Raw genomic sequence first — 25,526 nt, forward strand, 5'->3', positions numbered from 1 at the left:
GGGCAGAGCTGGGCCTTAGGCCTAGGCTTTTCACAGCCACACAGTGGGTGCCCGCCTGGCAGAAGGGGATTGGGCAAGGCAGGGCTGTGGAGGGGCTGCTGTTGGCTCTGAGACGCAGAGCAGCTGATGGCTGTCCCCATGAGCCTGCCCACTGCAGTTCTGCAGTTCAGCAGCCCGTGCCGGTGGGTGCTTTCCTAAGGTGCAAAGAGAACCTGGTTTTTTTTTTTTTTTTGCGACAGGCTCTTGCTCTGTCACCCAGGCTGAAGTGCAGTGGCACAATCTCAGCTCACTTTAACCTCCACCCTTGCCCCCCGTTCAAGCAATTCTCTTGCCTCAGCCTCCTGAGTAGCTGGGATTAGAAGCATGCGCCACCATGCCCTGCTAAGTTTTGTATTTTCAGTAGAGATGGGGTCTCACCATATTGGCCAGGCTGGTCTCAAATTCCTGGCCTCAAGTGATCCGCCCGACTTGGCCTCCCAAAGCGTTGGGATTACAAGTGTGAGCATCTTTTCCAGGCCTGCCTGCTTGGCTTTGATGGTGGAGTGGGTGGAGGCCTAGCAAGGGGCAGGGCTCTAGCACCAGGCACTGGGGGTAGGACACTGATTTCCTTAGGACCAACATCCCTGTGCTGCCAGACTGGATTTCGAGGACGGTGAGCAGATGGGGTCAGGTTTCTATTCCTGTGGGCTTTCTGTGGCACCGCAAAACAGGAGGCCCATGGGCCTGGCCCCTGGCCCCGACTGTAGATTTACACAGGCTTGCTCTGGAGACCCTTGGTACAATTCGAGCTGATTAAATTTCCCTCTCCTCAAAACGGGTAGTTTCTTTCCTCTTTTTTACTGTCCCCTTTCCAAACACCGATCGGCTCCAGTTTACTCTTCAGGACTCAGTCCTTCCATTGAGATATTCTTGCACTTTTTTCTTTTTAGCTGAAGATCATAAGTTCTTTCGTGAACTCCCAGCTTTGTCAGTCAGAGAGTATTGCATGATGCATCCAAGAAGTTATGCAAGAAAGAAATCATGGGGATCATATATATGCGTGACTCTGTGTTGTGCCAAAGCTAAGAAAGACATCATGGATTCTAAGACACACCATTGTTCTGTGTATCGCTCAGAAACAAAAGGCTACCAATTCAAAGATGATAGCCATCCTAAGATGCAATCCAACTTCAGAGATGTTACACTGTGGGAAAAACGTGTATTTAGAGTCATTAACGTATAGAATGGAGAGATGTTTCTAGGTAAAATGTAGGGTTGTTTATACTCGTGAGTGAGCAGAAGTAGGAAATGACGACAATTCCAAAGCTGCCTGTGTTATCAGGATGAGGGCATCAACAAAGTGGTAGAACCAAGAATACTCATGCCTGCTGCAGTGTGTCTGGGACATTCCACAGAATCAGCGCATGCTGTTGCTGACGGGAACTGGTCCCGTCTGGCCCCAGCAATCACCTGGGGAGTGTTTCAAAAAAAAAAACAACCATCTTGCTGAACCCCATCCCCAAACTACTGAATTCAGATCTCTTAGGGTGAGACCCAGGAATCTCTACTTTATATAAAGTCCCTTGTCCCATCCCCCTTATTCATAGTGAAGAAGATCAAGGTCAGGGAGGGGAGCTGACCAGGTCAGTGCAGAACCGATGCTGACAGCATTCCTGGACGCTGCAGCCACCCAGGCCAACTCCAGGGCCACTGCTCTTTGTGCTTCTCTCCGTCCTCTGTCCGTTCCTAGGACACTGCCCACCACGGCCATCCAGGGCCTTGGACTCTGCATTTCCAGGACTCAGTCTAGGATGTAACCTTAGCCTTGCTCTACTTCACATTGCACGGGTCCAGCATCTTTTCCTTGGTCAATGGGCTGGTGCATTGAACACATGCATCTGCTTGGTGCCAGCCTGTCCCAGGTGCTGAGGGAGCTGCCTTGGTTTCCCTAGCAGGGCTAAGTGTCAGTGCCACACTCAGGGAGACACTAAGGGAGCTACCGCTGAGGCAGCCCCTCTTCCTGCAGGGCCTGTGGGAGCAGTGCCAGCTTCTGAAGAGCACCTCGGTGTTTGCCCGCTGCCACCCTCTGGTGGACCCCGAGCCTTTCGTGGCCCTGTGTGAGAAGACTTTGTGTGAGTGTGCTGGGGGGCTGGAGTGCACCTGCCCTGCCTTCCTGGAGTACGCCCGGACCTGTGCCCAGGAGGGAATGGTGCTGTATGGCTGGACCGACCACAGCGCGTGCAGTAAGTCGGCCCCCTGCCCCGTCCTGCCCTGCAGGGGATGAAGGGTCTGTCCTGGGTGGTGTCCCTCAGGGCACTTCGGGGCTGTGTCACGTACGTGCGGCTTTACCACACCCAGCCAGCCAGTGACCGCAAAGCCACATGTCCCGGACCCATTTTCTGAATGGCTCCTGCCCTCTGTCAAACGGGCTTCCCAAAGCCCCATGTCCTGCCCCTGCCTCCGTCCCGCCCCCACGCCTTCCCTGGCGACCCCTGATTTCCCTCAGGAAATCCGACCCCCGCACTCACACAGTGTTCTCTGCTTCCCACCAAGATCTTGGCAGTTGCGGTTTCGGTTTTTGTCTTCACCGCCTGCCTGCCCGAATTGATGAGGAGCAGGGCGCTGACCTGCCTGTCTGTGTGTGGTGATCTTTGAGAGAGCAGAAAGCACTGATTGAGTTCTTCTCTTTTATTAACTCAGCCTCCTCTCTCCAGGCTAATGACCACTATCCCTCCTACCTTACTCGTGGTGCTGTGTGTTTCATCTTCCAGTCTCAATGGGTGCCTAGTTATGGTCACTGTCCCCAAATTATCAGGATTAAGTGGGGACTTCTGAGGTCACCTTGCAACAAGTCTCCTCTTTCCTCAGCCCTTCCAGTGATTAAAAGCCATGCAGACAGATAAGCAGCCTGCGATGGTTCCACAGATGAGACAGAGGAGCCAGCCCCTTACACTGCACACGTGTGTCTCAGTGTGTGGCAAATAGCTGCTGAATCCGAACTTTCCACCTGCGGTGGGGGTGTGAGGAAGGAGGATGCTGGCAGCCGGTTTCTTCTCTGTAAAGCCGAGTGGCTTTTTTTTCTTTTTTTTTTTTTTTTTAGGTCTGTGAACGTAGGGTAGGGGAGATACCTGATGTATCTTGGAGAAAGGTTAAGGGGCAATAGTTTGGTGTCAGAAAGCCCAGAAAAGAGTGCTTATGTGTTGCGGTCTTTCAGTCAGCCTGAGCGTCGCTCAGCTACAGGGTAGAGAGAGGAAGTAGGAGAGCCTGTCCTTGCAGTGAGGAGCTGGTTCCAGTGGGAAGAACAGAGAGTGCTTAGGTGATACCTGTGAAGGCAGCCCTGCGGCAGAGTGGAAATACATATGGAATGACTGTCACCATGCAGGCAAATGTGCCCAGTGCTGGGTGGGGCATTTGATTGGGGCCAATTTCATGGGGAAAAGGAGGAGGGGTGGGATAGAGGGCACCATGGCTCCTTGCTTTGTCCTAGGAGGCCACTTGTTTTGAGCCTAGAGGAGTTTGGTGTCACTCTGAAAGGGTTTTAGGTGAAGGGGAGGAAAAGAATGCCAAGTTGTTCATGGAGAGCAGGTGACCAAGGGGAAGGGTGGGGGTCCTGGGTGCCCCCGATGGGTCTTGGTAAGGGCCTCACAAAAATGGAAGATTTTCATCTAAGGAAGGGGTGGCCTCAGGAGGGGGGGCACGTGGCTCACTGGGGCTGAGATGGCCCTGGAAGCCTGAAGACAGAGGGGAGCACTCAGAGTGGGCTGCGGCGTGGCTGGTGAGATAATGCACCAGTGGGACCTGCTCTGGGCAGACCCCTTTGATGTTCCTTTTCAGGCCCAGTGTGCCCTGCTGGTATGGAGTATAAGCAGTGTGTGTCCCCTTGCGCCAGGACCTGCCAGAGCCTGCACATCAATGAAGTGTGTCAGGAGCGATGCGTGGATGGCTGCAGCTGCCCTGGTAATGAACTTCCCACTTTATTTACAGATCGGAGACCTTGCCAGCACCCTTGGCTTTAGGAAGCGAGATGAAGGCCACTTGTGTTTGCTCCCCGTTGCTGAAATCAGAAGCCTTTTATTAAGTTTTTAAAGTCTTTGTCCAGCATGATCAGGATTGAGCTGGTCTTTATTTTTAATGTACGTTGTCCTGTTGTACTGTATCCATGAACGCACTTGTGTTGAGGGAAATTGGAGGGTGGCCTGGGCCCCAACAGTAACTTTCTTTGGGGAAGTCGTGGCCCATCTGAGCTGAGTTGTTTTCTCAATTAGGTGTGTCAGGGAACCGATCTGGGAAAAAGATGTCCTGGGCTTGCCATGTGAGCTCAGCTGAAAAAGGGCTCTGCACTAGAAAAGTCTTTTCAGGGGAGGCTTGGTGGGCTTTGGGGAAAACCCCTGTTTAATTACTGAGAGCAAGGCTGGGTGCGGTGGCTCATGCCTGTAATCCCAGCACTTTTGGAAGCCGAGATGGGCGGATCACTTGAGTTCAGGAGTTTGAGACCAGCCTGGCCAACATGGTGAAATCCCGTCTCCATTAAAAATACAAAAATTAGCTGGGAGTGGCGGTGCGCACCTATAATCCCAGCTACTTGGGAAACTGAGGCAGGAGAATCACTTGGACCCAGGTGGCAGAAGTTGCAGTGAACCGAGATCGCATCACTGCACTCCGTCCTGGGTGACAGAACGCGACTCGGTCTCAAAAAGAAAGTTATTGAGAGTGAGTCCTGTGTGTTTCAACTCATTACTTCTCTACTGGAAGAACTTGAACAAAACTCTTGACTCCCTTCCTTCATCTGTGGAATGGTGGTGAATAGTCTTCCCCGTCTCACGTTGCATTAATGTGTAAGGGAAGCAGCACACACATTCTTGAGCTTCCTGGAAGAAGCCCTAAGCCCTAAGCCCAGACTTGTGCCTCCCCTACTGGATGACCTGGAACAAAATTCTTTCACTCATGTCTTCATCTGTAATAATGGAGATGAGGAATTTCCCTTCCTTATATTGCATTATGTGAAAGATAAACACCGCGGAACAAGTTCTTTGAGCCTCCTGGAAGAAGCCCAACCATTGCCCCTGGGGATTCTATAGTTGTGGGATGAGTGACGCAATGACAATGTTGAGGCCTTTGTCTTGATGCCCTTGACCCCAGAGGGACAGCTCCTCGATGAAGGCCTCTGCGTGGAGAGCACCGAGTGTCCCTGCATGCATTCCGGAAAGCGCTACCCTCCCGGCGCCTCCCTCTCTCGAGACTGCAACACCTGGTAATGGGGGTTGCGTGGCGTGCTCTGGGAGACCTGCCCAGGGGACTGGGGAGGGAAGCTGGGTCAGCAGGGGTGGTGGCAGGTGGAAAAGAACCTGGACCATGCCCAGAAAGAAGAGACTGAGTTGGAGGCTACTGGTGGGGGCTAGGGACAGGTGTGGCAGGCAATGATGGGGAGCAAAGAGTATATTACAGATAAATAAGCCTTGAAGACGGGGAGGTCAGGAAGGGCAGGATCCTTCACGTGCAGACATCATCTCTAGCTGTCCCTCCAAACTATGCTTTCATAAATGATCCTCTGCCCCTGGAGGAGGGCTGTATCACTAAGCAGCACGTAGGTCCTTCTCTCCTTGAAATCTCTCATCTGCTAGGTGGTAGGGAGTTGCAGTGGCCAGTGGAAACTCACACCAGTCTACCCTCCCTTGGTCCCTGCAGTAGGCCAGGCCCAGCCTGGCTTCTGTCATCTCAAGAAGCACCCCTGGATGTCACCTCTGGCTGGCTTTGCCAGTCTCCTGCACAGCAGGGACAACTCGTTTGGTCCCCAGGCCTCCTCCCTTTGCTGTCTTAGCAGCCTTCCGTGTGCACTGAGCCCCCAGGTTCTCAGTCGGCCACTGCCCACTACACCTCTGGACTGGGAACTACCCATTTCCATATCGCTGTCTTGCTCTCTGCCACTCAGTGTGTGTGGGGTAGGAATTTGACTTCTTGGTATCTGAGTAGATTTTCAGGGGGATCAGGTAGTTTTTTTTTTCTTTCTTCTTTTTCTCTGTTGGGGTTTCTTCCCCTGGGTAATATCTCTAAGATTCCTTTGTGGCCAAAGCTCTGCCCTGTACGGTTTTAACCCTATGAAGATTCTGATAGCACCAGCAACTTTCTTCTCCCACATCCCTTCGTTTGGGGACTGTGATAACTACCATGAGCTCAAAATCCATTTGCATACCCTTGTGTTTGCAGAACCACCAATGACCCGTGCTTTTTTCCCCCAACAGCATCTGCCGAAACAGCCAGTGGATCTGCAGCAATGAAGAATGTCCAGGTAGGCGACCTGCCGCTCATTCTCTTCCTCCTTCTCTGAATGGGGAGGCGTCTTCTCCTCTCTTACCAGACAGGGAGGGCCACACCTCAAGGCAGCGAGAAGTTGCCCTCTCTGCACAGGTTGGCTGCAACCACATGACCCCAGCTCTGGTTTCAGGTACCGGCTATGCTAACCCATTCACAGGCCAGAGGTGGGAGCCCTGCAACGGCTGAAAGGGGAGAATGCACCTGCGTTCAGGTGTTATTGTCTGTCCTTATTACCTGTTTGCTGAAAGGATTAAGGTTGATGAGCTGTAAGGCCTGTATGGTCATGATTGACTAAACAAAGAGGATACAAATTCTTTGGAAAATTAAGAGGTAGAAGGGCCTGGTAATTCTTTAGGCTTGAAGGGACAGTTCTAATGGAATTTTCCAGAATGCCTAATATGAAGACCATGGCGTGGTCCAAGAGCTAGGAAAACCAGGTCACCAAATGATTCCTCCCATCCTGTCCCTGCCCTGGAAAATCTGCTTAGGAAAAATTATTGAGCAATCTCTGCCATTTGCTTTCTCCTCTGTTTGGTCCCAACTCTCTTCTATTTACTGCAAACCTTGCCCATTCAAAGCTCCCTTCTGCCCCACCTTCCAATGACCTCAGACCTTGCCCTCTGTGGTCACTCACGTGGTGTTTTCTATGTGCTGGCCACTGTGCTAAACACTTTCTGGTTGCAACCTGTGAGGCAGGTGCAATTTATTCTCATTTTAGGAAAGCAGAAACAGACCTAGAGAGGTTAAATGGCTGGCCCAAAGTCACACAGCTGCTATGAGGCAGAGCCAGGGCTGGAACTCACAACTGCCTGACTTCTTACGTTTTCCCTTCCCTTTCTTCTCCTTCCTAGTCCTAACCTTTGGTGGCCTGAAGTGGGTTGAGCTTGGATACCTGGGATTGTATTTAGGGTCTGTGAATTAAAGGCTTTAGGATGACTCAGGACCTTATCCAGTACCCTCTACACTGGGAAAATTCTGGAACTAGATGTGGGCTAGATCAGTTAGTCTTGCAAAGAGATGGCCACCCAGCCAGGTTGTCTTTTGTGTAACCCTTGAAGAAGGCATGAAGGAGAAAAGATTGCTCTTGAAAGGGATATCTGTGCTCCACAGAACATAATTACACCATGTCCAAGACTAAAGGAGCTCTTTGGAAGACATATGAGTTGCTGCAATTAACCTGTGGAAACACTTTTAACATCTAAATAATAAGCACTCATTGTATGAGATCTGTGAGCCACAGTGGATGGAATTAGGAATTCAGTTTATTGTGTGTGTTTTTTTTTAGACGTTTGTAACCACCAGATTAGGAAGTCTTAACAAGTACTTACTGGAGGGTGGGTCTTCTATCCATCATCCTTCCAACTGTCCATTCATCCAAGTACTATTTGAACACCCACTATGTACATGATGGACTGTTTTCTGGGGCAGACAATACAATCCTCTGGTCTTCAATTCAAAATCTAGAAGATGACTTTGCTGAGGATGTAAGACATTCTCCTGATGTCTTGATGAAAAGATAAACAGTGTCAATTCTGTCTACCAAGTGGTTTGATATTTTGCCAACAAAACCACTACGCTCTTCTCTGCATTCTCACAGCCCCGGCTCTGACTGTCTTTTTCTAGTTCGGGAGTTTTGTTGATCATTGCCTCCCGGTCCATTTGCACCCACGCACACGAGTGTATTTCCACACCCTGCCATGACTCAGCAGGCAGTGGGGCTGTCTGATGCTCCCAGTGTGATGACTGCAGGTAGAGCTTCTGATGGGAAGAATAGTCAGTATGGTTCTGGAGGGGATATGCTTGGCTCTGCTTGTAAAGTGAGGAGCAGGCCAGAGCTTCTTCGCAGCCCCTGGAGGAGGATTTGAATGACATCAGGCATATGAGAAATGGCAGGAGCCAACCCGGGAGGCAGTTTTAGGTGGCATCAAGGGCTCTGGGCTCTGCAGCTGGACAGACCTGCCCGTATTCAGATCCCTGTTCAGTTTCTTTGGGAACTTGGATGAGTTGAACTTCTCTATGCTTCAGTTTCCTCATCTGTAAACTGGGGATAATAACGAGCACTTCGTAGGAGCAATCAAGGAGATGGTTTCCATGGAGCACTTGGAAATGCATCTTATGCCAGGTATGGTGGCTCATGCCTGTACTCCCAGCTCTTTGGGAGGCTCAGTGGGCAGATCGCTTGAGCCCAGGAGTTGGAGACCAGCCTGGGCAACGTGGTGAAACCCCATGGCTACAAAAAATACAAACATTACCCAGGCATAGCGGTGTGTGCCTGTAGCCCCAGGTACTTGGGAGGCTGATATGGGAGGATCGCTTGAGCCTGGGAGATGAAGGCTGCAGTGAGCTGTGATAGCATCACTGCACTCCAGCCTGCTGGGTGACAGAGATCCTATCACACACACACACGCAAAAAAAAAAAAAAAAAAAAAAAAAGAAAAAAACTGCATCTTGGGCCAGGTGTGGCAGCTCATGCCTGTAATCCCAGCACTTTGGGAGACCAAGGCAGGTGGATCATTTGAGGTCAGGAGTTTGAGACCAACCTGGCCAATGGTGAAACCCTGTCTATACTAAAAACAAAACCAAAAAACCCATAGAAATAGCTGGGCATGGTGGCACATGCCTGTAATCTCAGCTACTCGGGAAGCTGAGGCAGGAGAATCGTGAGAGCCCCAGAGATAGAGGCTTCAGTCAGCCGAGATGGCGCCACTGCCCTCCACGCTGGGTGACAGAGTGAGACTGTGTCTCAGGAAAAAAAGAAATGCATCTTGCACGTTTGGTAGAGATTATGTTGCAGGCTTTGGTGACAGTTTGCGTCTGGTGGAGTCCGAGTTGCTTTGCTAAAGGCCTGTGGGTTGGCATTTCTGCAGGGAAGGCTTTGGGAGGTAGAGGGTTGTGGGGCCGGGGAAACAAATGGTCTGAGCAGGGCAGCCGCGTCCAGGGCTCACTACTGCGAACCAAAGGGTTTGTTTAGAAGAGGTAATGTGCTTCCATCAGATGAGAGCTTCTGTTTTGTTTTTCATGAGGGAGGATCTTTATTCACATAGAAGTGGATCTGCTTTAACTTCTGGATTTTTTTTTCCTTTTTCTTTTTTTTTGAGACAGAGTTTCATTCAGTCGCCCAGGCTGGAGTGCAGTGGCGTGATCTCAGCTCACTGCAACCTCTGCCTCCTGGGTTCAAGCAATTCTCCTGCCTCAGCCTCCTGAGCAGCTGGGATTACAGGCACCTGCCACCACACCCGGCTAATTTTTTGTATTTGTAGTAGAGATGGGGTTTCACCATGTTGGCCAGGCTGGTCTTGAACTCCTGACCTTTGGTGATCCGCCCCGCCTCGGCCTCCCGAAGTGCTGGGATTATAGGCGTGAGCCACAACGACCCAGCCTGGATGTTCTTTTTTTTTAATACTATTTTAGGAATCACCTGCCTTTCATTCGTTCGCCAAACTTCTAGTGCCCATCTCCATCTAGTGGTGGGCCCGCTGTTCGTCGGGGGCTGCCTGTTGCTGACTGTTGGGAATATCCTGGTGTCCCATCCTGGGTGGAGGATGGGTGAGCGTGTTCGCGTGGCCCATAGTTCTGGCTGACATTCTAGCTCCCGTGGCTAACTGCTACCTGGCAGCTCACCCACCCATTTTCCTGTGTTTGTGGCTCTGTTCCTCAATTGTACCGAGGAGATAAGCTAAATATAATATTTAGACTTCTGATTTGCGAGAAACTTAGGAACACAAGTCAGTGAAGGTCAGAGAAGGAAATCAGATGAGAGGATTAGATGCTGGCCCTGAAAGTTTTCCTTTCGAATATTTGCACATTTCTCATTGACCCTTCTTTTCCTGGGTATTGTTAAACAAGACAGAAGTCCATTTTCTTACTTAGATAAGAGTGCTCTTGAGAAAACAGAGAAAGGCGGGGGGAAGAATTCCCACCCATTTTTACTGCCCTGGGGTCAAGACATTTGACACAAATGACCATATTACTGTGTTTGTAGAATGATGATAATTTCTGAAAAATGGTCAGTTCAAAAAGGCTTTCCTGAGACTTCACTGGACTTGAAATTCCAGCACATCCAGAATGGGCTGGGACGATCCTGGCCCTGCTATATTGCGGCCTGCTCTGTCCTCCACGAACAGTCACCCCTCACTCCCGCTCTTCTAGAGGGGGCAGTGGAGAAGGTGGGCCATGCTGATGGGAGTGATCTGGGGTCTTTCCACTTTCTCCTAATTTCCTCTGGGCTACATGTGCCCTTCTGACCCATGCTGTCCTGGAAGGGATCCGCTGTCCTGGGGACCAGGCAGAAGGACGTGTACATCCCTGAGGCACCTCATCCTTAATCCTGCCTTCACACACATCCCAAAGGCAGGCCCACACCTGGGTCCAAGCCTGCACAGTCTAGCCTGGCCCCTGGCTGGGCCTGTCGGGGCACATGCGAGCATGAAGTGCCAGACAGTGAGGGCCTGTGGAGCTTGTCCTTGACAAGCTAGAATCTCTCTGTGCCTTTTGGGGACCCCTCGGCTGTGTGACAGGGCCCAGCATCAGCCCCTGGAGCTGGGCCCACAGGGGATGGTCTGTAGGACCCTCTTACATTTGTCTCTCCAGCATTGGTCTAGCATGTGTTCCCTAAAGGGGGTACTTCAGGTGGAGGCTGAGGTAGTGCTGTAGACAGCCAAGCTTCTGCTGTTTGGAGGGTCTCAGGGGAAGCCCTGTGCACTCTATGTGTCCTCATCTTTGCTTCGATCCTTAGAGAAAGGAACTCACGCACGCACCGTAGAGTGGCTGGGTGGGAAAAGTCTTCCTCCTTCACCAAGTGGCAATGCTCTCTCTCTCTCTATATATTTCTTTTTCTGTGGAGTAGGTAGCAAAGATGAGAACAGGTGGAGGAAATATATAGCGGAGGTTGGGAAGGGATCCAGATGCCCTTTTCAGCTTTAATGGTCCACGTTTGGCCCTGAAGATGGGATTGCCTCAAGCCAGGCAGGTTGATGGAGAATCACTGGAGACATTGGCAGAGGCCTCCCCATGCCAGGACACCTTCCAGGATGTGTGATCTCAGTTTGGAGGTGCATTGGGCCACAAGTATGCGGCCTAGGCTGGGGCATGGGGGAGGTGGCGTGGGAATTAGGGTGGGGACAAGTTGAGGGCTTTGGGTTGCAGGGTGATGAAGGGGAGTCCTAGTCCCCACCCACAGATGTGTCAGCCTGGGCTGGGAAGCTGGCGCTGCCGAGGTCAGCACTGCTGGGGTGGTGGTGAGATCATGGGCAGATGGCCTCCTGGTTCCCCATTGGCCCTGGCTGGAGTCACAGCGTGGGCTTGCCCCTCTGAGGACACAGAAAGCAATGGCCTTAGAGTCGCCCCTCCGCTGGCAAGGAGGATGGAGCCCCATTTTCACTGCTGAGCTCCAAGATTGTCCAGCCACACCCTCCCACCTCATCCTGCCTCTGGGCTGCCTACTCTACCCCTGGCCTCCAGGGACTCTCCAGGGGTGACACTGTGTCCCAGAGCCCCTCCACACTCAGATTCAGAGAACCCCATGCTATTGGGCAGCCTCTCCTGGCCAGGCACTCCACTGCCACCAGTCTGAGGCTGGTGTGGCACTGATGCCAGTGGGAAGCATGGGGCATGGCAGTGAGCTGTGAGGGAGGAGGGGAGGCCGCAGGGAGCCTGGAAGCAGGAGCACGGGTTCCTGCGTGATTCCACTACTGAGTGTGGCTCTGTCACCTTCCTTAGTTGCCCCACCTGGAAAATGAGGCCTTGATCTGAATGACCCAGCTCTGACACCTTGCAGTTTTAGGAGCAGGAACCGAATTCTCTCGTAGAACTCATTTTTAGACTGGCGTGGGCAAAGGATGTCCATGCAGTTTTGGGGAGAGGGCGCCCTGCTTGCATTTGCATTCCACCTTGGCCACCCCAGGGGAAGTCCCCTCACCTCCCATTCTTCTCCCTTCCTCTGTGTCTTTCCAGGGGAGTGCCTCGTCACAGGTCAATCCCACTTCAAGAGCTTTGACAACAGATACTTCACCTTCAGTGGGATCTGCCAGTACCTGCTGGCCCGCGATTGCCAGGACCACTCCTTCTCCATTGTCATTGAGACTGTCCAGGTGAGCTTTGCCAGCCCGGCGGCTGCTCGGGTGGTAGCCCAAGGTGCTGCATAGCTGCTAGGCTGAGTGGGCAGCCCCTGGAAGGCGTGGGGCATTGCTTTCTGTGCATGAGGGAGGTCTCTTCCAGACTTCAGTTAGCCCCTCATTCATCCAGAAACCCAGCCCATCCCCTGTCTCCCTAGATGCTGGGGGAAGGCATCCTGCCCTGACAATAATGCCTCCTCAGGGCTGGCTCAGCTCCCCACCCAGGGGAAGCATCCTCCTCGGGTCTAGCCTGTTGCCTCCATAACTAACCCTCTGATGTTTGGAGCTGGGGATGGCTGGGGTGGGAGCAAAGAGGGCCCGTCTTCTGTTCTGAACTCTATGGTACGTGTGCGGCTTCCTTTCTGTAGGGATGGAAGCAAAGATGAGGACGAAGAGAGTGCACAGGGCTTTCCCTGAGGATCAAAGTCTCTGATTCTCTTTGGAACAGTAGGTCCAAGGAACACGATGAAGCAGAGGCCCATGGTTCTTTATAAGAGACCGGGCCAGGCTGGGAAAAAGCACATGCAAGGATGCACTTAGCAAGCCTTCTTGCTGCACAACTCTAGGGGGCCCCATTCACATGGAGTATTCTGGGAGAATGGAGTTGTAGGTTGTGAGAAGGCCAGAGGCTCTCTGGGGTTGGGGCCTTTCTCTAAGAGGGTCCTGGGCTGGGGTGCTGGAGAGGCAGGGGTGCAGAAAAGTCACCCCGTGTTCCCTCTTGGCAGTGTGCTGATGACCCTGATGCTGTGTGCACCCGCTCCGTCACCATCCGGCTGCCTGGCCTGCACAACAGCCTTGTGAAACTGAAGCATGGGGGAGGAGTTGCCATGGATGGCCAGGACGTCCAGCTCCCCCTCCTGAAAGGTATGCTTCGTCCTGCTCCATCAGGCCTGCGCTGGCACAGCCCATCCCTTAGCACCCTCCTTCTCAACCCTGGCCACTGTCCTTAAGGACCTGGATGCCTCTTCCATGGGAATGTGATGGAGAGTTATCTTTGGAGGGCAGGGTGGGGTGCTTGGCATGCATCCCTGCAAGAAAGGAAGGCTTCCTGGAGGAGGAAGACTGGAGAAGGAAGCCTATAGATGAAGAGGTTGCTCTAGGTCTGGGACAGAGTGTAGATGGGAAAAGGGAACCAAGAGGATTTTTATTTGGCCTGAACCAAAGGGGCGAGTTGAGTCTTGGGCAGGTGGTTCTGGTTTGCTCTGGGGTGGGACGGGCAGAGGCTGATGCTGAGAGATCAGGGGTGGCTGGTGATGTCACACCAGAGGATGCTACTTGGGGCAAGGCCAGGTGACCCTCTGGCCTATCTAGAGGTAGCAAGAAGCCTACCTGTCCAGTATCTTCACCCAGGTTGCACTGTGCCTGTCAAAGCAAACCTGCTTTTGCATAGTAAAGCTCCCAAACTTCACACTCAAAGTGGCTCTCAGACTCTTCCTGCTTCTCCGCAACTGCTGGCTACTTTGTCGCCCATTATCCTAGCATTGCACACAGCGGATGAACTTGGGCTAGTGGGTACCCAGCATGTCCATTGGTGTTAATGCTGTGTGTCTCCTTATGAGATGTATTTGTTTCCCCAGGGCAAGGGGTATGCTCCTATCTGTCACCACCTTCCCACAGAAGCAACAATTGCTGTATTCAGTGTTGTACACCGCATCGCTCAGACATGAGGTGGTGTGCAGTGGCAGAGTGTCCCAGGCACGTTCAGGTGTCATGGTGTCAATGCTAGAGAGATCCCCTCTGCTCCAGGGCACCTGCCTACAGCCCAGGATGCAGGAGCCTCTGCCTCCCTCCTGTGGCAGTAGGGGGAATGGCAGGTCATAGCGGGGGTGCAGCGGCTTCTTCCTGGGGGACCCTATTTGCGCTCTGTCCACCTTGATCACCCTTCCTCCTGACACCCCCTTAAACCTCATGGCCACCCCATCTGCCCCTAAGTCATTGCTTTTCATTGCTACCATCCTTTTGAGACACCCCATTTCCTCTCAAATACATCTGCCTGCCCCCACCCTGTCCTCTCCCCACCTCTGCCTGAGTCCTGTCCTGCTGGGTTCCAGGTGACCTCCGCATCCAGCATACAGTGACGGCGTCCGTGCACCTCAGCCACGGGGAGGACCTGCAGTTGGACTGGGATGGCCGCGGGAGGCTGCTGGTGAAGGTAGGTCCCCTCACGGGGTACTGGCTCCCTGCGGCCCGACCCTTACAAAGTACCCCTTGTGCTCTGGGTAGAATGGCTTTGTGTGGTGGGAGAAGAATTCCTTTCTCCTCATGGCCTACACCCCCAGAGCGAGGAACAGGCTTCTCTTGTTTATGAGGCTGGTGTTTGTTTTCTGGATGCCCCTTCTTGGCCCTGGGGATTCTTTCTGCTGGGCTGTGCTACCCAAGGGCCTCTAGACTGGGGTGGGCTCTTGTGGGGCTGGGGAGGGGGCAGATTTGCTGTCCAATCTCCCTGCTGAAACAAGGCCCGGGAGCAGGGGTGTCTCCCCAGGTGCCCACTGTGGGCAGTAAGGGAAGAGCCAGATTGGCACTCTCAGCTAAGAGAAAGCCTGCCTGGGGAAGGTTGCTCAGGAAACCACCAGATTCTTCCCCTGGGCACTGGGACTCTGCATGTGTGGGCCACCTCCTCTTGTTCTTGGTGGTCCTAGAATCACACTGGATAGCAATCCATACTTTTCACTGGGCCTCCATCTACAATGTTTCTCTGGAAATGACCCTGGCAGATGGGCAGCGCAAATATTATTACTGCCACTTTTTAAATGAGGCAAGCAGAGCACAGGAAGTTGAGGGACAGTCCAGCACTCCGGAACTTTCAGGGCTAGGATAGACTTCTCTGATCAGAGGACTCTGATCCCATTCTGACCCCCCATACCCTGTCATGGCAGAGCGAGGATTAGTTCTCTGCCTCATGCCTTTCCCATCAGAACAAAAAGTGGTTCTCACTTTTTGGTCTTGAATGCCTTTACACTCTTAAAAATTATTGAGGACCTCAAGATCTTGTAGGAGGATTATATTTATTGATATTTACCAGATTAGAAATTAAATTAGAGACATTTAAATATGTATTTATTAACTCATTCAAAAATTATAATAATAAACCCACTACACCTTAATATAAACATCACTGTTTTGGAGAAAAGTAACTGTTTGCCAGAACAAAAATAAGCAACAAGACTAATGCCACTGTTGTACATTTCTGCAAATTTCTTTAATGGCTGGCTTAATAGGAGACAGCTGGGTTCTCATAGCTACTTCTGCATTCAATCTTTTGCAATATTGCATGTCATGTGGCCTCTGGAAAATTCCACTCTATACTTGTAGGAGAATGAGGAGGGAAAAGGCAAATAATGTCTTCATAGTATTATGAAAGTAGTTTTGGTCTCGCAGACCCCTTGAAAGTCTCAGGGACCCCCGTGGGTCTCAAGACCACACTTTGAGAACCACTGCGCTAGCTTATGCCTGGGATCCCTGGAGAGCCGCCTCCTGCCTCCTGGGGTCCTGTGCCCCACACGGTCCTTGCTATAACCCTGGGCAGCAGGGGCAGGGCGGCGGGTATTGCCCAGGAGATCCTGGCGTCCTCCATCCTCGTGTGGCCATGTTCTTTCTGCTGTCTTACAGCTCCTGAGGGAATTTCAAACTAACTCCTTTTTTTTTTTTCCTTTCATGAAAATAAACCTGCAACCACAGACCATAAAGCAGGAAGGCCTGGGAGGTCCTCTTGTCACCCTCCCATTTCCAGTAGGAAATAAAGAGCCATTATTTCTGCAGCAGGAGTAACTTGCCCTGGGCCTCACGGTCGTTTAGTTACAGGACAAGGACCAGAACTCGGGTCTCCTGGTTCCTGAGACCGATCTTGCCTCCCGCACCCCGGTCTTCAAGGGGGTGCTTCACGTTAGCCAGTCCACTTTCTTTTTGTTTGTTTGTTTTGTTTTTTGAGAGAGGGTCTCACTCTGTTGCCCAGGCTGGAGGGCAGTGGCACGAGCTTGGCTCACCACAACTTCCGCCTCCCAGGCTCAAGTGATTCTCCTGCCTCAGCCTCCTGAGTAGCTGAGATTACAGGTGCACACCATCATGCCCAGCTAATTTTTGTATTTTTACTAGAGATGGGGTTTCACCATGTTGGCCAGGCTGGTCTTGAACTCCTGACCTCAAATGATCCACCCTCATCAGCCTCCCAAAGTGCTGGGATTACGGGCATGAGCCACCGCGCCCGGCCAGCCAGTCCACTTTCTCAGCATCCTCCCACCTCACAGAGAGGGTGCTCTCCACCCACGCACTTCCTCCCCTCGATCGGCAGGGCCGTGACTTCTCATCCTGGGCAGCTGCCCTTCCGTCCCTCAGGTTTCTTTGGTCTTTGTCTCTCCCCTGAGGAGAAGAGATGCCAACTTCTTTCCGTGGCAGGGGACGTAAGGTTATCTTTGGGGCTGGGTTTGTGTCAGTTTAGCTAACAAGAAGAGGTTTCCTTGGCCAAGATTCAGGACAGGGTCAGATGACCCCATGGCCTATAGAACTGTCTTTATATATATATTTTTCTTTTTTCTTTTTCTTTACACAGATTCCTGGGGCTCTTGGAAAGGGACTGTCTTGTGGGTTTTATTATGAAGCAGGAAAGGGGGTGTTTGAGATGGAGCAGGAGGTGGGGAGCCTCAGAATGCTGACACCAGGGCTTTTGGGGATGGCAGTGTGGAGGCGAGAACTGGAGGGAGGCCAGCTGGGGTGGAGGTGGTGCAAGAGGAGGTGCTGCTAGGGGCCCCCTGGTCTCCTTCCCCTGGGTGTGGTGTGCACGCTTTGTCCCCTGGGGCTGGCGGTCCAGGGAGCAAGGCCCCAGCCAGCAGAAATCACACCCTCTGTGTGCTGTTTCCCTGCCCTGCTGGCTGCCCTGCAGGGCCCAGCTCTGCCTTATGCATAGCGGTGTGGAAAAGATCCTTGCACAGGCTTCATTTAGTCGGAACTGTCACTGAGCAGAGGTTTATTTCACATAGCGAGTGTCTCTAAGTGTCACGCCCACTCTCCTAACCCTGGCCGAGCTGACCTCTGAGACAAGCCAAGGGGATGGGAGAAGACCTGGTTTTAGAGTGGGGCATGGGAGTGATGGCTGGCCTGGTGGGGGTAAATGAAAACGCCTTTGGGGAGCATCAAACTCTGAGAAAGGAGAGAGAAAAGATGCTGAGAGGTGGGAAGGGAGTGGCGGTGCACCACCAGTTATGCCACCTTGCCCAGGGTGCCCTGACTGCGGGCATTGCATTCCAGCCCATCAGGAGGAGAACCTAGTCATTCACTTACTTATTCATTTGTTCAACGATTCATTCATTCAGCAAACACTTATTGAGTGTCTGTTGGCACTGCTGTGGACTGAATGTCTGTGTCCTCCCCAAGTTTATATGTTGAAATCCTAACCCCCAAGGTGATGGTGTTATGAGGTGGGGCCTTTGGGAGGTGATGAAGAATGAGATTTGTGCCCTTTTAAAAGACCTCAGAGAGCTTGCTAGCCCCTTCTACTATGTGAGGACACAGCTAGAAGGCACCATCTATGAACCGGAAAGCAGGGTCCTCACCAGACACCAAATCTGCTGACGCCTTCATCTTGGACTTCCCAGATTCCAGAACTGTGGGCAATCAATATCAGTTGTCTATAAGCCACCCAGTCTGTGGTATTTTGTTATAGCAGCCTGGAAGGGCTAAGACAGGCACCATTCTGGATGCTGAGATTGCAGCAGTGAGACAAAACAGACAAAAATCCTTGCCTCGTTTAGCTTAAATTCTAATGGAGAGAGACAGACAATAAACAAAGCAAATTAGTAAATTATATTATAGATTGGAAAGTGATAGATTCTGGGGAAGTAAAGCAGAGAAAGGGGCAGGATTTGCCAGGGTTGGGGGGATTTAAATTTTAAATAAGGAGGTGGGAGAAGGCCTAATGTGACAACATTTGATATTTGTCAAGCAAACAAGGAAACATTACTCTGTCCCCTTTCTTAACAGTGTTTATTTGGGTTCGATTTCTATGGGCCTGGGACCTTCTACTGGATTGTTAACCCTGCATTTTGTTAGGTTGGAGCTAGAAGCTGAAAAGGGGCTCTAAGAGCTGACTGTAGCCCCTGAGGGATTCAGAGCACAGGGAGGTCGTCCCACCTTGGTAATGACATGCGGGGAGGGAGTCAGGACTCCTGTGTCCCAGCCCCCGCTCCACCTTCAAATCGGGGTCCTCTCCTTAGAAACCAGCAGATGCCCCCAGCTGTGTGGGGGGAAGGGCAGGTTCCACTCTCCTGGTTGTCCCCGAATGTGCACTTTGGGCTCAGAATTTTGTTCAGTTCTGAGAATGGACAGTAAACCACATGCTGATGGCCTGGAGTTTGAACTCTGACGCTGCTTTGCTGCTGTCACCCTGGCAGGCTGCCTCAGAGCCCTTGCAGACCCCTACTCCTACCCATCGTCACCCCCAGAGTCTTCTTTGGCTTGTGGCCCTTTCTCTTCAGTGATGCCCAGGGCCCGAGTGGCAGGCAGCAGGTTGGGAGGAAGTGTTTCCTGTCATTAACCATGAGCTCCTGGAGGGCTTGGACCACACCTGGCAGCTTGCTGGGCCCACACCGAGTGACCAATGCGAAGCTTCCAATATAGACGGGCCTTGAGTTTGCACGTGACTCTGGGTGGGGTGTGGATGGCACGGAGGGCAGAGTGCTTCGGGCTGGGCTCAACCTGCCTACTCACCCTAGCCCCGCCACTACCTCCCTGACCTTAGGCAAGTCACTTTGCCTCTCTGGGCCTCCCTTCTCCAGCCTTAGATGATCAGATAATTTCTAAAATCCCTTGTGGCAGTACAGGGCTCTGATGACTTGGGAACAGGGATGGAGCTGGTAAATTTACACTGCAGTTCACTTTTTTTTTTCCCCCTTTTGCAGCCTAGGGCTTAGCTGCCTTCTATTACATTCATATTTATTTTTCACCCCGGGGAACTTTTTTTTTTTTTTTTATTAAAACCATCTCATTAGCGAAACAACTATGCCACTGCTTTCGCGGCAGCGGCTTCAGAGTGGCCTGGTCTCTTCCGCAGCTGTCCCCCGTCTACGCCGGGAAGACCTGCGGCCTGTGTGGGAATTACAACGGCAACCAGGGCGACGACTTCATTACCCCCTCTGGGCTGGCGGAGCCCCGGGTGGAGGACTTCGGGAACGCCTGGAAGCTGCACGGGAACTGCCAGGACCTGCAGAAGCAGCACAGCGATCCCTGCGCCCTCAACCCGCGCATGAGTATGTGAACCCGGGGGCAAGGCGGGGACCTCGCAGGGTCTCGAGGTCCCCACATCAGTGCAGTGCGTTCCGGAGGCGGGGGCAGGGAGCGAGGAAAGGGGTGGGGCTTTGTTTTTACCGTCAGCACTTGATCATCTGAACTGGGCCATTTGCTCTTCAAAGTCCCTTTATTGGGCGCCCTCCGAGGGCCAACCCCCGGGAAAGAAAAAAAAAAAAAGTCTACCTAGGCGGGAGGATCCCTTGAGGGCAGGAGTTCGAGACCAGTCTGGTCAACGTAGGGAGCCCCCATTTCTATTAAAATAATAATAATAATAAATAAATTTGCCGGGCGTGGTGGGGCGCGCCTGTAATCCCAACTACTTGGGAGCTACGTGGGATGGTTGCATGAACCCAGGAAGTCAAGGCCGCAGTGAGCCAAGATCGCATCTCTGCACTCCAGCCTGGGCGACAGAGCAAGACCGTGTCTCTAAAAAAAAAAAAAAAAAGTCCATAGTCCCCGTCCTTTGACGTTCCCAGTCTACTGCAGCAGCAGCTTACAAACTCTTCTTTAGATGATTGTAAGATAAATGGACTGGGGGGGTGGGGGTGGCATTTGCAGATTTCTCTGCATGACCTTGCAGCGCACTGGGCTATTTCCCAGGGAGTGTTGGCCGGGAGGGCGTGGCACCCCGCTCCTCCCCGCCACATCCCGGGCTCGCTCCTCTCGCCCCACAGCCAGGTTCTCCGAGGAGGCGTGCGCGGTTCTGACGTCCCCCACATTCGAGGCCTGCCATCGTGCCGTCAGCCCGCTGCCCTACCTGCGGAACTGCCGCTACGACGTGTGCTCCTGCTCGGACGGCCGCGAGTGCCTGTGCGGCGCCCTGGCCAGCTATGCCGCGGCCTGCGCGGGGAGAGGCGTGCGCGTCGCGTGGCGCCAGCCAGACCGCTGCGGTGCGTGCCCTCCCTGCCCGCCGCCCTCCGGGCCGCCCCCCAAATTCGTCCACGCGTGCTTTTCGAAGCCCTTTCTCTGCATTCTTTCCTGTGGAAAGAGGGCGTAGGGTATTGTGACAAACATGGAGGACGGTTCATTTGCACCCACTTTTCCCTTCCACCTCCCAGCAGGACAGGCGGTGGGGACCGGCCTGTTCCAGGAAGACAAGTTGGCTCCCCCTACCTGGAGGCCTAGAACTTGGGGGTCCCTGCAAAGCTGGGGTTTCCCGTGGCCGCTGTCACCTAGTGTTCGTTCAGCACACGTTAAGGTCAGGCTGTGGAGCGAGTGGGTCCCAGATCCCACTGGGTCTCCGCATCCCTTGAGAGTCCAATGAAGGCAATGGGAAATTCACATACAAACCCTTTGCTTATAACTCCAGGCAAACCACCGATGGACAAAACCTCTGGCGTTGTATAAAGTTATGTAGAGGTGAATTACATCACTGTTCCCAGTTGGCTTTAGATTCTCACTCTGCACTGTTGGATTCCTGGCACCAGAGTTGGTGTCTGTTCCCACTCTCTGGTCCCTTGGGTGGCTGGATTGTGCTAACTTTTTTGTTTTTGTTATTGCTCTGGGGGCATTTGCTGCATGCCCAGTGTGGTCAGGCAACAGTGATGATGTAGAACTCCAAACTTACTGTTAGAATCACAGATGGAAACGGCTGCCCTACTAGATACCTATCACGCTAAGTAAAAGGATGAGTAGATTCAGGGCAGGGAAAACCAAGGAAGGCTTTCTGGAGGACGTGTACGTGGCTATGGTTTTAAAAAGCTGCTTTCTTGGCAGAGAAGACTTGTTTCCAATGGTAGAATCGTAGTAGGCATAGAAGTGAGGAGTATATTCTGTTAAGAATAACGCATAGTGGGTATTCTGTTTTTTAGGGTAAAGTAGATGTGTTTAGAAATTAAAATGTAGGTGTAGTCCCAGCTACTTGGGAGGTTGAGGCAGGAGGATAGCTTGAGTCTAGGAATTTAAGGCTGCAGTGAGTTATGATCACACCACTGCACTCTGACCTGGCCAACAGAGAAAGACTCTGTGTGTGTGTGTGTGTGTGTGTGTATGTGTGTATGTGTGTGTGTATATATATATATATAGTAGATGGTCCTGTTGGAAGAGGAGTTATGAGAAAGAGTGAAAGGAATTAGCATCTATATTTAAGGAGCAGTTTAGGCATGGGGACCCTAGAAGTGCTATTTTGGGTCCAATGAGCCAACTCATGTTTTGAGTTGTAGAAATGTCATATAAAAGAGGAGCAGAGACAACAGTAAGGGCGAAAGGGACAAGCACATAATGCAGCAGTTGTGCCCTCCCCATTCCTCCAGCTCTGGGATGTCTTGGGGAGCCACAGGCTAGGGGCTGGGACAACTGGGTCTGGGTCCTTACTGGCAACTTTCCCGTGAGATACCAGTTACGTGACCTTGAACCCTTCACGTAACCCCTCTGCACTTCAGTTTTTTCCTTAGCATTTGCTATTTAGAAATTGGGGAAAGTAATGAGGAGTGAATGAGATGCTGCTTATGAATATTCTTTGCTTGTCCACCAATGTTAGAAATGACGCATTATCAGTATGCGGCAGCATCTGCAGGATTTCCTAATTTAGGACATTCTCCCGGAACGCTAAGGGCCCACTGAAATATTCTTTAATCTCTCATGAACAGCCATTCTTAACCTCCACTGAACAGAACAGGGGAAATGGGCTGATGCTTCAGTAGCGGGGATAAGATTCAGTTAAAGAATGTCTTGACTCCTGAGGCATTGTGATAGGGTAGAAAGGGAGGTAGCAAGGAGCTTTCCCTGGAGACTGTTAAGGACAAGAGGGGTCTGTCTCTGTGGGTTTGTGGGACAAGAGACTAGGCTGACCAGATGGCCTTGGGCTGTCCCTTTGTACCCAAGGCAGTTGGGTAAGACTCCTGGGTTCTTGCCCCCATCTTTTCTTGACTTGGAGAAGAGCTCAGGCTCAGCTGTCCCCTCTACCCACTTTCACTTTCTCTTCCAGAGAAATGAACAGAGCGCCCTAAACCAGTGAATCTATTCATAAGAAGAGGTCACATCAATTGAAGACATTCAGGGAGCACAGACTTACCATGTAGCTGCTTTATGGGATGGTGTGAGGAGATTCAGGAGAAACACACACAATTTTTTTCCTCTTGCAAATTGGTTGTGCTTCCTTTGGGAAGGCAAATTGGTTGTGCTTCCTTTGGTCCTCTCTGAAGGCAAGGACCAGGGCTGGCCATCTCCACCTCCCTGGGCCTAGCATAGTCCCTGGCATGCCGTGGATACACAAGAAGTGTCTTCTAAACTGAGATGTGCATTGTTTCTTTGGGGAAGAAGACTAAAGGAGAAATTTAATAAGGCTCCAAGCCAGCGCTAGAGATAGCCTGTCAGAACAAAGAAAGTTCTCAAGTCTAGCTGCTTTTTAATGGGTAAAATGTGCCCTTGTCGTTGTAGGCTCAGGGGGTTGAAAGACATCTCCATCTTGATTGTCTAACACATCCTGTCTTAACCTACACTCCCTCAATATTCATCCAATTATCCAACCTTTCCATTCTTGCAGAGAAAAATCAATGTCCAATAGGATTAAGGAGCCCCTCCCTTCCCAGCTACCTTCAAACACCAAGTTCAGGGTGGTTGTAGGAGCGGGAGGCTGCAAGGTCTCTCCAGAGGCTCCCCACTCCATTGTTGAGGCTCACAGCCAAGGCTTACTTTTACAACATCTGTGAAATGCTCTGCCAGTGGGTTTCTGCTGGAGCAGTGGATTTGAACAGAGAGGGGAAGGATTCTAATGGTCTCAGAAGAAGCATGCCCAGGGTGAGGTTCTCATTTCTTGGGCAGCAGCTGGTCTGCAAAGGGAAGGCATTTTGAAAGTGCAGAATGCTTCCCACACCTTCCCTGTCCTCTACCCTGCCCATAAGGAATTTTGTCACCAGAATGCCAGAGCTTCTGAGGCCAAGGCCTTTCTCTGGACTACCCCTTCCTTCTTGGGCCCGCTGAGCTGGGGCTGTTTCCTTAGCAATAAGAATGATATAATAATTATTAACAGTGAACAGTGAACATTATTAGCAGTGAACATTCTCCACATGTCAGACATTCTTCTAAATGTGTTAGCTCATTCAACCTTCACGAAGACTGGGTGGATACTGTTATTCCATCCAGTGAGGATACTGCCCAAGGTCACACTGCCAACTAGTGGTGGACCTGGGCGTGAATCCAGGTATTTGGGATACAGAGCCCGTTCCCTTAGCTGCGTTGCCACTTTGCTACACTTCCTCCTGGCTTGTGTCTCTTGCAGTATTTCTCTGTGGGAGGCTAGGGAGGGTGAGGGCTGTGGGCAGATGGGTGTGGCCCACTTCGCTGGGGTAGGTATGAGTGTCCCTCCTCTTTGGGACCAGCATGTCCTCAAAGGGACTGTTTTCTTTCTAGAGAGTAATGGTTATGAGCATGAGCTTTAGGGCTGCAGAGAGCTGGGTTCAAATCCTGCCTCTGCTTCTTCCTGTGAGGTATACCCCTAACAAGTCACTCAGCCTATGTTTCTTGAAAGGGGGTGATGAGAGCTAACTCAGCATGAGGCATAGAACCCACGTAAGAGCTAGGCATTCAGTAGGTGCTCCGTAAATGGTACCCGTTATTGTCATTATCATCGTGGGGATGCCCTTGCCTGTCATTCCTAGTTCTTTTTAATATTCACAGCTTCAAAACCTGCCGGGATTTCTACTACATCCTAGGCTTTGAGAATTCAGAGATGACTAATGCACGTTCCGTGTGGTTGAGGAGAGAAGAAAATGTGTGCCCCCATAATTATAATACACATCTGCATGCTGAAAAATACACATTTGCTCATAGTGGGAAAGGAAGTTGGTGACCATACAGATATAATTGGGGGTCATTAGGGGAAAACTGGGTAAAGGGTACATGGGATCTTTCTGCATTACTTCTTGTAACTGCAAGCAAGTCTACAATTATCTCAATAAAATTTTAATTAAATAATTGGGGGTCACAGCTACAAGGGGTGGCAAGTCCTAGAACCACAGTCCTTGCTGTCCAACATTCCCGCTGAGGCCTTACTCCTTCTCCTTCTTCTAGAGCTGAACTGCCCGAAAGGCCAGGTGTACCTGCAGTGCGGGACCCCCTGCAACCTGACGTGCCGCTCTCTGTCTTACCCGGATGAGGAATGCAATGAGGCCTGCCTGGAGGGCTGCTTCTGCCCCCCAGGGCTCTACATGGATGAGAGGGGGGACTGCGTGCCCAAGGCCCAGTGCCCCTGTTACTATGATGGTGAGATCTTCCAGCCGGAAGACATCTTCTCAGACCATCACACCATGTGGTAAGTGCAGGCAGCAGTGTCAGCGACCTCTGAAACAGCAGAGCTGGGGAGGAAAATGGGACCCCCAAGTCCTTCACTTCATGGATGGGTAAACTGGGGCCCAAGGAAGGAAGTGACTTGTCCAGAATTGTACAGCAGGTCAGAAGCAGAGCTGGGATTTGGTCCAGGTCTTCAGACTTCCTTACTACACGGGGAACTAGGATTCTGGGCTGGCAGTAGGAGTTCTTGGGTTTTATTGCCAACTGTTATGTGTTGGCCCCCATTTCTGGGCTTTAGGTCTCAGTTTTCCTTTTCTGGAACAGGAAAAGGGAGCTCTCCCTGTCACCCTCCTTTCCAGCCTGCTTTCAGTATTCCCAAGCTGAAGCATTTGAGCAGGAAGAACATGGACCACTGCAGCGATGCCTCCATGGGGCATTGCTACCCTGACCTGCTTCATGCACTTCCCCAAAATAGCTCCAAATCATGCTTGCTTCCTGCAGCTCTTTGCCTAGGCCTTCTGTGATGGTCAGTTTCAACAGGGTTGCCATGAGCATAGAAGAAATTTACAACAGGACATTTGTTGAGCAAACACTTACCTGTCACCTGTTCTTTCT

At 51.7% G+C, this 25,526-nt stretch overlaps 1 protein-coding gene across 1 annotated transcript in view; it reads left to right on the top strand.

The window, feature by feature from the left end:
• VWF (von Willebrand factor) overlaps positions 1–25,526 on the top strand; it is a 178,833-nt gene that overhangs the window by 47,202 nt on the left and 106,105 nt on the right. Inside the window, exons 7-16 of the mRNA XM_030804480.1 lie at positions 2,006–2,222; positions 3,814–3,936; positions 5,119–5,230; positions 6,219–6,265; positions 12,244–12,380; positions 13,130–13,268; positions 14,456–14,556; positions 19,447–19,642; positions 20,357–20,572; positions 24,693–24,933. Coding sequence (XP_030660340.1) covers positions 2,006–2,222; positions 3,814–3,936; positions 5,119–5,230; positions 6,219–6,265; positions 12,244–12,380; positions 13,130–13,268; positions 14,456–14,556; positions 19,447–19,642; positions 20,357–20,572; positions 24,693–24,933 — 1,529 coding nt within the window. The remainder of the gene's footprint in view (positions 1–2,005; positions 2,223–3,813; positions 3,937–5,118; positions 5,231–6,218; positions 6,266–12,243; positions 12,381–13,129; positions 13,269–14,455; positions 14,557–19,446; positions 19,643–20,356; positions 20,573–24,692; positions 24,934–25,526) is intronic.

This window comes from Nomascus leucogenys, chromosome 23 (assembly GCF_006542625.1).
Source record: "Nomascus leucogenys isolate Asia chromosome 23, Asia_NLE_v1, whole genome shotgun sequence".
Lineage (NCBI taxonomy): Eukaryota > Metazoa > Chordata > Mammalia > Primates > Hylobatidae > Nomascus > Nomascus leucogenys.